Here is a 13,903-nt window from a genome sequence, read left to right as displayed (position 1 = left end):
CACTACTTCAGATTGACCATCACTCTGTGGATGATAACCAGATGACATGCAAAGCTTGGACCCCTGTAGTTTAAAAATTTCCTTCCAGAAGGCACTTAGAAAAATAGGATCCCTGTCACTCACAATTGAAGTCGGCATTCCATGTAATTTTAACACATGATCAATGAAAGCTTGAGCTACAACTGAGGCTGTGTAAGGGTGTGATAATGCTATAAAATGTGCATATTTAGTAAGCCTATCTACCACCACCAGAATTACTGTTTTTCCCTTGCAATTAGGTAGTCTGACAATAAAATCCATACTGATATCACTCCAAACGTGCTTGGGAATAGGTAAAGGTTGTAACAGACCTGGAGGAGAAATTGTTTCATACTTGTTTTGTTGGCATATTGAGCATTCTGCAACCCACTTCTTAATATCTTTTTTCATTCCTTGCCAATAAAAACCTCTCTTGATTCTATGGTATGTCTTTAGCACTCCTGGATGCCCTGCAACTGGTGAAGAATGATGCTCAATGAATATCGTCCTTCTCCAAGGGGAGGTGGGACTAATCACTACTCTTGCTTTATACTTGAGGAACCCATTTTCAACATGAAATTTCTTGAGTTTAGAGGGATTAGTGGAGTTTGGATCTAGAGCAGCTAGCTCATGGAGCTTGTTGATCACCCAATCATCTTGTTCTACATGCTGTCTCAACTCATCTAACCAACCAAAGTAAGGATAGGAAATAGCTTTCAGTTCTATTGGACTCTCTTCCACTGGATCAGACCTATGTACTCTAGACAGTGCATCTGCCACCACATTTTCCACCCCATGTTTGTACTGGATTTCATAGTCATACCCCAACAACTTTGCTGCCCATTTCTGCTGAAAGGGTGTGTTAGCCCTTTGTGTTAAGAAATACTTGAGACTATTGTGATCAGTTTTGATCACAAAATGTCTGCCCTGGAGATAGCTTTGCCACTTCTTAATTGCATAAACAATTGCAATCAATTCTTTCTCATAGACAGATAGGGCTTGGTTCCTTGGACCCAAGGCTTGGCTTGTGAAAGCTATTGGTCTATTATTTTGCTGCAAGACAGCCCCTATTCCATTACCAGAAGCATCACATTCCAACACAAATGGAATATTAAAGTCAGGAAGAGCGAGAACTTGGGGAGAAACCATCACAGCCTTGAGTTGTTGGAATGCTGCTGTAGCCTCTGAATCCCATTTAAAGCCATCTTTCTTGGTCAATTTGTATAGTGGCTGGCATATTTTTCCATAACCAGGGACAAACTTCCTGTAATATCCAGTGAGACCTAGAAACCCCCTCAATTCCTTAATATTTCGAGGCTGAGGCCAATCTACAATTGCTTTGAGCTTGGATGGATCAGCAGCCACCCCATCCCTGGACACAATATGGCCGAGATACTCAACCTGACAGTGACCAAAAGCACACTTCTGCTTCTTGACATACAAGCGATTTTGTTGGAGAATCTGGAAAGCTTGTGTTAAGTGTTCTAAGTGGTCCTCCCAGGAGCAGCTGTAAATGAGAATGTCATCAAAGAAAACTAGAACAAACTTTCTCAAATAGGGCTTGAACAAGTCATTCATCAAGTTCTGAAATGAGGCTGGGGCATTAGTGAGCCCAAAGGGCATCACCAAGAACTCGTAATGCCCTTCATGAGTTCGAAATGCAGTTTTTTCAATATCCCCTGGATCCATCCTTATTTGATGATATCCTGACCGTAAATCCAACTTTGTAAAATACTTAGCGCCATGTAATTCCACTAGCAAGTCATCAATCAGTGGTATTGGATATTTATCTTTGACAGTCAGTTGATTAAGCTCTCTGTAGTCCATGCACATTCGCCAGGTGCCCTCCTTTTTCTTAACTAACAGCACTGGAGATGAAAAAGGGCTATGACTAGGCCTAATGAAACCTGAATCAAGTAATTCTCCCACTGCTTTTTCAATTTCAGTCTTCTGGAGGGGCCCATAGTGATAGGGTCTTATGCTGGGAGGTTTAGAACCAGGCACCAAGGGTATTTTGTGGTCATAAGGCCTGGAGGGAGGCAGTGAGGTTGGAGTTTGAAACACATCCTCAAATGTGCTTAATACTTCCTGCAGCTCCTGTAGTTGCTTGCTGCACAAATCACAAGCCTCCAACTTCTTAGCTTCCACAGAGTAGAGAAGTAGTCCTAAGCTGGATGTCAACAAATCTTTCTCAATTTGATGTAGTGACGCCTCTTGGACTAGTGGAGCCTGAGTGTCGATGCTTGAAAGATTGTAAGTGGTACCCAGCACTGTGAATTCCATTGTAAGAAGTTGGAAATCCCACAGAATAGGACTCACTGAGGCCAACCATTTGATCCCTAACACCACATCACAGCCACCCAAAGGCAAGGAAAACAGGTCAGCATCATAGATGTAGGCTCCCATGGACAATGGTGTTTTTAAGCATCCTCTACTGTGGACCTTACCCCCATCAGCAACCATTACCTCAAAATCACCAGTGTGCTGTGTCATCCAACCCATCCTTTTAACCAACCTGGAGTCCACAAAGTTGTGTGTACTCCCTGAGTCAAGCAAAATCTTTACGGAACGATTTCTCATCAGTCCCTCCACCTTCATGGTTTTGAGTGAATGCTTGGCTTCAGTGCCATAGAAGGCACACTCACTCAATGCCATATTCTGCAATTCGCCACTAACATCAGAGCCACCACTCTTGTCACCAAGCTCTTCATCAGTAAATTCTGTATCCTCCTCATCAAAATTCACTTCCAACATCAATAACTGCTTTTGATTACACCTGTGGCCTCTGGTAAATTTTTCATCACAGTAAAAACATAAGCCCTTGGATCTCCTGTGTTGGACTTCTTCAGGGGTTAGTTTTTTGACGGGTAGGTCGCCAAACTTAGTGGGTAGCTTTGGTTCAATCTTTGGGACAATGGCAGTAGAACTAGGAGAAGGCATAATGGCTAAGGGGTGGTGTTTCAGGAGAGGCTGAGGTTTGAGTAAATGGGATTTAGTTTCAGCGAGCTTAGTATCAATTTGTATAGCAAGAGCAATAGCATCCTGAACAGATTGGGGCTTAAACAGTTTAACATCAAATTTCAACTCATTCTTTAAACCACCCAAGAAACAACTCTTCAATAACTCAGGTCCAATTTCCCTAGTCCGGGTAGCCAATCGACGAAATTCACGAATGTAATCTTTGAGATTACCTGTTTGTTTAAGTTTGAACAAAGTTTCAGCACTATCATCAAACTCAGAAAGCCCAAACTCCGTGCAAAAGGCTCGGGTGAAATCCTCCCAACGTGGCGTCGTCTCTAAGCAGTTCATCCAGCGGAACCACTGTAAAGCTTCATGCTCAAGGTTGAAGGAGACAGTGACAACTTTCTGATGTTCCGGGGTGTTATAGAAGGCAAAAAATTGCTCCGCCTTGTAGATCCATGCAAGCGGATCGTCACCGTCAGTAAATCGAGGGAATTCCAACCGAGGCTGCCATTGGGGGCGAGGGTGAGGTCCCCCTGCACCGTCCGCAGCAAATCGACGGCGATAACGACCACCCTCTGCCACCACAGCGTCGTCATCGGACCCATGGGCCAGATCATGACGCAACTGAGTAAAATAAGGACCGAGACGAGCATCGATCGTGTCGGGGAGGGAATCAGAGAGATGTTTCAGGCCAGCGGTGAGATTCTCGATGGAGGTTTCGATGGTGGTGAAGCGGTTTTCCATTCGACGGTAACGGGTCAAATATCTGGGCATAAAAAAGGAAGGGAACAAAGGACCGAGGTCTGGCTCTGATACCAAATGTTAAGTCCGTTTTCAACCTTAACCAATTATATGCAGAGATTTGGAGAAGATAAAGGAGGAAGAAGAAGTAGCCAGGAGCAGAGCTCCAATGGCGATCTGAATTGATAAGAAAAGTCACGACAATAACACTGCCTTACAAATAAGAGTTGCTGGCCTTAAATCCCTCCTCACCACAAATGTGAGTGCCACGTGGCCACTATAACAACTTAAGCTTAAATCTATTTTAAATGATAAACAGCAAAATTCAGAAGTAAAACTATTAACTAAAATTGCTTGAGATTGAGGAAATCTCACTAAAGCTACTTATCATTGTGATTGAAATCTGTTGGGCTATTCTTGTTTGGTCTGCCATTGGGATCCTCATTAATCTGATCCATGTTTGGTACCTGGATTTCCAAGTTTATTGCTTCCAAGAAGATGCAAGGGCTCTCTGGAATTGGAGAAACAAATCAATATTGTGGAGGCACTCCGATCTGCAGTGAAGAGAGGGAGAGTATAGAGAGAGAAGGGAAGAGAGAAAGAAAAGGGAGGAGAAGGAGGCAACGGGGGTTTTCGGAGGGAGGGGCGTCGTTGGGCTGGGTAGGCTGGGCTTTTTGGTTTTTTTGTTTTTCTATTTTAGTAAGTTGTTAACCTTTTTTTGAGGAAAAAAAAAAGTTTATGGATGTGGCAAGATCTCAGCCATAAAAGACTATTGAAGGGCTAAGATCAAAAGCTTGGTATAGTCTGGCAGGTAAAAAATTGTTAATAAATTGTTAATCTTATAATATAATTATTGCATAATTGACTTGGTATAATTATTGCTTATTTGTAGGCTCTATTTTCTTAATTTGGCAGGACCGCAGGAGATTGTAAAAAAGAACAAAAAAAATAGAGATGCCCTAACGATGAACCACACAGGTGGAACTCAGAGTTTTGCAATCAGTCGACATAAATATGTAAGTAAAACAAATTTTATTAAAATCTTATTTAAATTTAAATTTTATACACTTAGGGTTTTCAATTATTAGAGAAATTAATTAGTTTTTATGGATTACATAATAAGTTCCAAGAGCATGGACGTGAGCCCGACAACATGTCCTTTTTTCAAGAAAAACATTACGGATGAAAAATGGTCTTGGGTTGATGCAGCATCGGAGCAGCATTTTGTAAGTGTTTTATATATATATATATATATATTTTTTTTTATCTTATGGTTTATATTGTATATTTACTTCTTAACTATGAATTTGCTAGTACTAATATATATTTATTAGGCTGCCATAGATGCTCAATTGCATTCAAGGCTGGAATCTGGAGAAGAGGACAACAATGAGCTGCGAGAGCAGGTGAATGTTGCAGAGATGGGTCCTGAGAGAAATAATAGAGTTCGGCTCTATGGAGTTGGTGCGACACCATCTCAGGTGCCATTTGCTAGTGTACAACGTGGGTCATCATCTCGTCAGTCAATCGTCCTCTGACTCCAAAGCATCCTACAAATAGAAGAAGTGCAGTTCAGTCAAAGGAAGATCACTAGTCATAGAAAGACTTCTAAAACTGCTACAAACTGTATTGCACACGTGAAAGGCAAGCCTGTTCTATACTTCTATGCAATTACATTCATGACTTGGCGCAAAACCAAGTAATATTACTTGTTATCCTCTTATCATTGCTAATCGCACTCTGACCAAAAATATCATTGTTCATTGCACCAACACACAAGGAAATCGAAGATTTGCTGAAAACCCCTCCCTGGGGACCAATTGGCAAAATTGAGGAACTGATAATGTCCTTTATACCCTTATTCCTTGACCAGTTAAGGAAACAAAGCAAGGGCACATGAGGCTTTCACAGCCAGAAGCACAGCACAACGGTTCTCTAATGCGGATGAGAAACTCTCATTAGCCGTTGGATAAAGGACTTAAAACAAAGGCGGGTCAACTCAACTAAAACAAGAGCAAGGCACCCGGTTGCAAACCCATTTAGGCCTTTGGGCCCCCTTTGTTAATGAAATATCTTATTCCCTCCAAAAACAAAAAATGAAATTGCTGTTTAAGGGCATAATATTTATTGACGAATGGCAATTTTTATATGTAATAATTACAGCAAAATTACAATATCAATTGAATGAGATTTGTGACCCCTCTTCGTAGCTTTTGATACCGGATCATAGATGTGTGTATCAGCAGTACAAAATTGCAAGCATTATTGATTAACCTGCATAGATGCAGATGTCAATGAATTTTTTTTCTTTTTGCCATTAGATGTCAATAATTTGGTCATTCAAAACCAATTTAAGCACAGTTTCTATATATATATATATTAGGTTCAATTTTCTTAATTTTGTCCATTTCATCCCAGCCAAAATGAAATTTGAACTGCAGATTTCATTGGTCCCAAGAAGACCCAAGGGTAGATAAGGATAAATTACCATGTGTAAATTACAACTTCATCCAAGATACCGAAGCAAGACCCCATCATTCCCCAGCACAAATCCTTGATTATCATTGATAAACCTGAGTGATAGAGAATGTAATGGGTAAAGAGCTCATAGAACCTTCAAACTCGTTCTTTCTTTTGGTTCCTTAAGGACATGAACTCATGAACTCATGAACTCATAAAAAACAAAGACAAAAAAATGAATTGCTATTCCTTTTTGGTGCAAATTCAATAAGGGGAGCATTCTTATGTTGGAAGTGGTAAACAAAAGTGATTTGATCAATTACAAAATATCAAATACATAGAGAAACTTTTTGAAAGGGTTATACTTACTTTACAGAGTATAGATTTGCCGCAATATTGTCAGCTGCTTTGTCACGGGTCCATGTCTTGCCACCATTGGTGGTTCGCAATAAAATCCCACTTCCCCCTGCTGCCCAAGCCTCATCCTGCATAATAAAGTCGCTAACAAATGTAAACATGTATAAATTAACTGAGAAATCCAGACAACACGGGATCCTTAGAAACTAGAAAATGGGAAGATTAAATTTGGCAGCTCACTTACAATGCATGAATTAAAAAAAACAAACAAAAATCTGCAAAGTCAATCCAGATAAACTTTGAAATATTGAAATAGGCCTAATTTAGCAGATGTTGAAGCTTTCACTCTTCTTCAAATAAAGATATCTACATAGTTGCGAGAATGCCAAGTGCACGGAAGCCTGCATTGGACTGAGTGCATTTACTGAGTGCATGTGCAATGTGAGCGCAACCAAAAGGAGCATTCAATATTCAATTTCTTATTGAGTGAGCCCAGACTACAGTTCAATGTTTTATCAATGGTAAACTATTACCTTTGATCGATACCCGACATCAAGAATGCCAAAACCCCGGCTTTGGACTGGAACCTCTTCAAACTCCTCTGTTATCTGAAACAATAAAAAACAGCTTAGCTTCAACAACAAGACAACAACAAGGTTACAGGGCGAAGTATTGTCATCTATGAAAAACAAACTCACACCAAAAGCTAGAACCAGGGAATCACATAAAGTGACGTACAACCCTGAAGGAGGGAAACTTGACGAGATAAAGAAATAATAAAGACATAATAGTTGTAGCATTCATGAATCATCACCTCTAGAATGATGGGTAAGACTTATATATTAGCTACATTCTCCCCTATAGTAATGTAAGGATTCAACTGCTTGAAGCACACATTTATATAATTTCATCAGGTAAGTGCAGAGCATATTGACACCCCAAAAAGGAGATATTTAATATTTACTTACCCCTGTACCTTTGCTAAGATAAAGTCCCCCTCCACGAACAAGAAGCCAAAGACCACCATCGGCTCTCCAACCCATGTTTTGAATTCTTCTTGCAACTGTTCTGTTATGCGGCTGCCAGAATGGCTGAAAATGTAAAGAAGGCAGATCACAGTTAATATGAGTAGATATCCCACACGAAACTCAAACTTTAATGAGAACATGGATAAGCCAACAGTGCATTGTTATTATCAGTGGCACAAGCAAAAAATGACTAAAATGAATGAGACTGCAATAACGCTACAAATGAGCCCTCATGCTTCACAGATACATGTGGTTGATAATTATTCTAGTGAACTAAGCTTTTATCCCAAGCCCTCCTATTTAGCCATATGTAAATGTCATCTTTTGCATCAGATCTTTGACTATCATGCCCTTCCTCCATACTTCAACGACCAGCCTATGTCATTTTTGGTCTCCTCTAACTTGTTCAACTCTTTTAAGGAATTCATATGGGTAGCAGCAAATGCAACCACAATTTCTTGATGATATTTCCAGGATTCATTAGGTCAACTAATGAACTTAGAAAAGAAACCCTCACAATATGGTTCAGTTACTTATATCTAATTTTAAAGGGATAAAAGAAAAAAAAGAGTGATTAGACAGAAGGACATCCATATTGCATCGAAGATGAGAAAACTCACCTGGCCAGGCTCCCAAGTAAGGTAGAAGTTACCACGGCTTGAGACAGCAACATAGCTTCCATCTGGCGAGCGATTCACAGAATTGAAAGTTCCTGTGTAGTAGCTTGCACCACTAATGCCACTAGAGACTGTTCTGCAAAAGCAATGAAGATACATGAATCTTGCTTTTTTATCATTAACAATCTTTTGCAAAATAATATATCTTCAGGTAAGAAAGCTTCTGACTGTTAATATTTGTTAAAGCACCATTTCTTTCAATTTTTTACCATCGCGAAATTAAAGCCCCACTTATTTCTCTTGTAGAGCTATTCATCTTTGTTGCATTTGAGTTACTTCTTTCTTCTATCTAATTCTGGAAGCAATATTAAGGGAGCATATGTTGCACTTATTGCTTTGTTTGTGTTTCATCTAGATGTATCAGCATATTATGGAGCCATTCTGTAATATTATCTGTTTGATCACTGCAGAAGCGAACAGACAAACTTTTGCCTTTGTTTATAGCAGGGCTTATTTATCACTTATAATAAAGGTTACATCTTCCTTTTTTGACCTAAGTACGTTCATCCTCTTACTAGAAATTTTATCCACACTCAGATAAAGTAATATGCCTCTGTCTCTACGCCTGTTATGTTAATATAGTACACTAGAAGACTTTGTTCCCTAATTCAAGTAATTGACTTATTTATTCTTATAGCTTTATCCTGTGGTTCTTACTTGGCCATAAAGTCCTCCCCACCACTCCCTTTTTTTGTTTTTCAAGTTTTTATTCTTGGTGCAGATTTCATTTCATGGGCATGTTTGTATGATATGAGGTGGATAGCATTCTAGACTTACATTTATATTACAAATAAAGAAGTTCCGCATGAAAGAAACTGGGAAAAAAATATTCTTCAATATAACCACCAAATGAAAACTTCCTTGAAAGGTTGGAAGGTTATGCAGTTAGAAAAGATTTTTAGATGCAAAATACCTATTAAGAGTAGCTGAAACAGTCTCCTGAACACCAGCCCTCCAGTTGTATCCCCTATTTGATGTCACATAAATTGCACCTTCATCAGTCACCATCTCTGCACTCTTCTCACCAGTTGCCTTTATATATACCTGGAGACATTATAACAGCGGACCAAAAAAAGCAAGACATTATAACATAATCACTTATTAGCTTACCTATATCCAAACGGAAAACAATGTTGACTACATCCTGTGCTAAAAAACTGACAAGGAACCTTAGTTTATTGGAAAAATGCATCCTAGCCCTAGGAAGGAATGAAATGTTTTATAATAAGAAATTGACATTAAGGGTGAGAAAAACAACAATTTAACAAAGAGAAAAGGTATTTAGCTCCATCAAGTGGTCCAATGTGTCATCGATAACAGAATGCATCGGAAACACAGCATCACCCAATTAATGTTTAGCAATTTATCCCTCACTATACTTAATACTCAAATTCCACTTTTGAAACATGCTATGGAGGGATCTTGAGGTTAAATGAGTAATGTATCTAAAATTGATACGTATCTCCAGAATTATGGTGGAGATATGTATAATAGAATTATAGAAAGCAAGCTTACCATATCTCCGGGAAGCTGAGAGCTTAGCGGTATCCTTTCCCAGCTGTCTCCAGCATCAGAAGTGTGCAACAGAATTGCAGGTTTCCCAACAATCCAACCCTCCTTCCCTTTGAAGCTAATGGCATTGAATCTGTAGTTAAAATCTTCGTCTTCAGCTGACGGAATTGAACGCGGAACCCAAGTCTCTCCACCATTCTTTGTCTCCAAAAGGGTTTGCCTCGTCCCCAAAAGAAAGCCTACCACAACAACCAAGCACTCAAATTTCTTTGATTTGATCTGATTACAGCTATGATTTTTAGCACTTAGCAGCGTATACTTCAAGAAAATTTGATATATCCAGAATGCAAATAATCATTTTCCATTAAAAATACCACTCAATAGGGTTTCTTATGTTCACATAACTCGTGTTTAGTTAAATTGATCGAGTCGCAGTTGATGAGCTCCATCCATCACAACTTTTTTTTCAAAAGAAAAAAAATATCTGGGATGGAGCAGTGCAAGAGCTTAATTGTTCTACTTTCATGTATTTTCTTAGCAACCAAACAAGAAAGAGAAAGCTGGTGAAGTTACCGTGAGTGGGGTCGTCGGGGACAAAAGCAATGTCGAGAAGGACGACGCCGGGGTCGATAGGAAGGGAGACTTTCTCCCACTCAGAAAGGGCGGGCTCTTGGGACTTGGCCGGTGGTACGGATCCAAGCAAGGGCAGAGTGAGGGACAGAGACAACGCTGCGCTCTCAGAAACAAAGTGTCTGCGACTGAGCGAAGAAGAAGCTCTGGGATTGAAGCGAGCTGGTAGATGAGTACTCCTACTGGTGGCGAAGAGAGAGGTTAAAGAGGGTTTCGGGAGACTCACTGGTTTGGAGAAGTCCGTCGTCAGTTGCAGAGTCGCCATTTTCAAATTCACTTGATGCTCAGCTCTCTCTCTCTCTCTCTCTCTCTCCCTTTTCTCTCTTATCCGAAAGAAGATCAACGGCTTCGCGGGTGATTTTTAGCTTCCTGGCAATCCACGTGGATAGGCCTTTTAATTTCTACAATAATAATACTTTTATATTCACGAAAATGAACCAAAGGGGATGTAGCTCAGATGGTAGAGCGCTCGCTTAGCATGCGAGAGGTACGGGGATCGATACCCCGCATCTCCATTTTACACTTATGTTTTTATGTAAAACAATAGCAGACGAGCTCAAAGCTAATTTTGTGTCACCAACTCTTTTTTTTCCCTCCTTTTTCTCTATCACTCGAACAATAATCATTTTATTCAAGAAATAAAAAATCGTTTATGAAGCAAGGAGTTGAAGGGAACTAGAATTTAATTGGGATTTGATCCAATCTCATTTAATCGAGATTGGAATTTAATTAGACGTAGCACCTGCATGTAATACACATGCAGACACAGATTTCCTATTCAAATCATATCCGCATAATTAAATGCATCTGGAATTTAAGAAGTAGCCTAATTCATGACTAAGCAAATTAAACATATTTATAAATTTGAATCACTTTTTTTTTTTTTACAATAAATTGAATGACTTATGAAATAGCAATTTTTTTTTTTTTTTTCTTTTTTGCGGTGAGAGTAGAAGACTACAAAACAAAACAAGATCACTACGTACACGTACAAGAGGCACAACGTACACCATGGGGAGGAAAAACAAAATGAGTCCAAATGGCAAAATTTTCGACATTGAATGATTGAAGAGCAATATTGTACATTTGTACTGTTTAGATTACGAGAGAATCTGGTGCTGTAATAAAACCAAATCCTTATATACGTACAGTAGATTGAGTAGGATATCCTTGTAATTAATAAATGAGTTGCTGCATTTTGCTGTTCTTCTCCTTCCCGTTTTGTGGTATAAATATGATGGAATGATCAGCAAGCAATGCATACCCTACTAGCTATATATACATATATACTTGTCTTCTTCAATATATAGTAGTCATGATGATGTGTGTGAGGGTCAGCAGACTCAGCACTAGTGTTTTTGGTTTGGTTGGGTTGATTTGTATGTTTCTGTTGGTTCAAGGAATTGCTTCTGCAGATTATGCTGCAGCACTTCGCAAGTCTTTGCTGTATTATGAGGGTCAACGCTCAGGCAAGTTGCCCGCTAATCAGAGAGTCATGTGGCGAGGAGACTCTGCACTAAAAGACGGCAGTGACAGTGGAGTAAGATCATCACACACACACACATATATATATTATTATATATAGATAATTAGTTAACAATATTAATCATATATATATGTACGTATAAATAAATAAATGCATGAATGAATGAATATTGAACGTACGTACGTGTACATGCAGGTTGACCTGGTGGGAGGGTACTATGATGCCGGGGACAATTTGAAGTTGGGATTTCCAATGGCGTTCACAATAACAATGCTGTCATGGAGCACAGTAGAGTTCAGAACGCAGCTCAAGACAAAACATGAGATCGGAAATGCTCTGCGTGCCATAAAGTGGGGAACAGACTATTTGATGAAAGCACATCCCAAGGCGGATGTGCTGTACGGACAAGTTGGGGAGTGTGATTCGGATCATCAATGCTGGCAAAGACCAGAAGACATGTCCACCCGAAGGGCCATCTTCAAGATTGATGACCAAAACCCAGGCTCCGATCTTGCTGCTGAAACTGCAGCTGCTTTTGCTGCGGCTTCACTTGCTTACAAGCCCGGGGACCCCAAATATGCATCCCAGCTTCTAACTCATGCAAAGCAGGTTATATATATAGTAAATTAATTAATAATATAAGCCTAGTGAGCTAGCTTCTCATTATCATTTAACATGCATATTGTTAATTGGTTGCATGCAGCTATTTGATTTTGCCCGGAATCACCCTGGTATTTACCAAAACAGCATTCCTGATGCAGGAAAAATCTACGCCAGTAGTGGGTTTCAGGTGATCAATATTTCTAAATTAGTATGAAAAAATAAAAAAGAGAAATTGAAAGGGACCGGAGAAGTATATATATAAATATAATTTTGGCATATAATATATATATGCAGGATGAAATGTTGTGGGCAGCTGCATGGCTGTATCGTGCTACAAATGAGAAACAGTACCTAGATTACCTTGGCCAAGCAGGAGATGTGGGTGGCACGAGAACCGAATTCTCATGGAATGACAAATACGTTGGGGCACAGCTCTTGACTGCAATGGTAATTAATATATTAAAGAAATCAACTATTATTCCGATCATTAATTGATTAATTAATCAATTGTGTGCATGCATATATATGTATGTATATATATATACAGCTTGTATTGGAGGGAAAGGTCGAGGCATCGGGAAAATGGGCGGAATACAAGATGCACGCAGAGGAGTTCATATGTTCGTGCATTCAGAAAGGAAACAACAACGTGAAGAGGACACCTGGAGGCCTACTATGGTTCCTCCCATGGAACAACGTTCAATACGTTGCCACTGCTACATTTCTCAAAACTGTTTATTCCATTTATTTGGAGGGCAAAAATGCCACCATCAACTGTCCCGCTGGCTTCGCCAAGCCATCTGATCTTGTTGCATCTGCCAAATCACAGGTACGTACCCAAGTAAATAAGCTAGCAAAATTTTTTTTTACTGTGAATGAATTAATGTTGTTCATTTAATTAGGTGGATTATATCCTGGGGTCAAACCCCAGAAACATGAGTTACATGGTTGGATATGGATCAAACTATCCGAATCAAATTCATCACAGAGCAGCATCAATTATATCAATCAAGAAGGACAGGACACCAGTGACATGCCAAGATGGGATGAACATTTGGTTACACAGAGAAGCCCCCAACCCCAACGTGCTGGAGGGAGCAATTGTGAGCCCATCAGATGAAACGGATGGTTATGCCGACTCCAGGGGAAATTACCAATCTGCTGAACCCACAACCGTTACGAATGCACCACTCGTTGGTGTCTTTGCTCACTTTGCTTAACTTTCTCATGTACTAGCTCTCATATATCTCATATGTATGCCTACCATCATCATTCATCCTTCAATCAACTGAAATAATGACATATTTTTTTCTTAATTTTCCATATATCAGAATTGTCCGGATGAATTCAACTCAGAGGAATGGTAAAAGCTTACCTCGATTATACCATTCGCCAGCCAAATTCTTAGCCAAAAAAAAAAAGAAGGA

At 39.6% G+C, this 13,903-nt stretch overlaps 2 protein-coding genes and 1 non-coding gene across 3 annotated transcripts; 2 read left to right on the top strand and 1 right to left on the bottom strand.

Annotated features, from left to right (window-relative positions):
* Positions 1 to 5,797: 5,797 nt before the first annotated feature.
* On the bottom strand, positions 5,798 to 10,700 carry HCF136 (photosystem II stability/assembly factor, chloroplast (HCF136)). Its single transcript, XM_086234416.1, has 9 exons — positions 10,331 to 10,700; positions 9,761 to 9,996; positions 9,159 to 9,289; positions 8,189 to 8,321; positions 7,509 to 7,631; positions 7,074 to 7,148; positions 6,553 to 6,668; positions 6,212 to 6,296; positions 5,798 to 5,997 (listed from the first exon to the last, which is right to left on the bottom strand). Exons 1-8 carry the CDS (start codon positions 10,650 to 10,652, stop codon positions 6,230 to 6,232), a joined length of 1,203 nt encoding a protein of 400 aa, XP_086090542.1. The 5' UTR covers positions 10,653 to 10,700; the 3' UTR covers positions 5,798 to 5,997; positions 6,212 to 6,229.
* Positions 10,701 to 10,829: 129 nt separating this feature from the next.
* TRNAA-AGC (transfer RNA alanine (anticodon AGC)) lies at positions 10,830 to 10,902 on the top strand. Its single transcript has one exon. It is a non-coding gene; the product is annotated as a tRNA-Ala (tRNA).
* Positions 10,903 to 12,110: 1,208 nt separating this feature from the next.
* LOC147295848 (endoglucanase 13-like) lies at positions 12,111 to 13,759 on the top strand. Its single transcript, XM_086231761.1, has 5 exons — positions 12,111 to 12,482; positions 12,577 to 12,663; positions 12,771 to 12,923; positions 13,024 to 13,305; positions 13,379 to 13,759. Exons 1-5 carry the CDS (start codon positions 12,126 to 12,128, stop codon positions 13,694 to 13,696), a joined length of 1,197 nt encoding a protein of 398 aa, XP_086087887.1. The 5' UTR covers positions 12,111 to 12,125; the 3' UTR covers positions 13,697 to 13,759.
* The last annotated feature ends 144 nt before the right edge of the window (positions 13,760 to 13,903 follow it).

This window comes from Dryas octopetala, chromosome 2 (assembly GCF_963921425.1).
Source record: "Dryas octopetala chromosome 2, drDryOcto1.1, whole genome shotgun sequence".
Taxonomy (NCBI): Eukaryota; Viridiplantae; Streptophyta; class Magnoliopsida; order Rosales; family Rosaceae; genus Dryas; species Dryas octopetala.
This window is presented reverse-complemented; position numbering and strand designations above follow the sequence as displayed.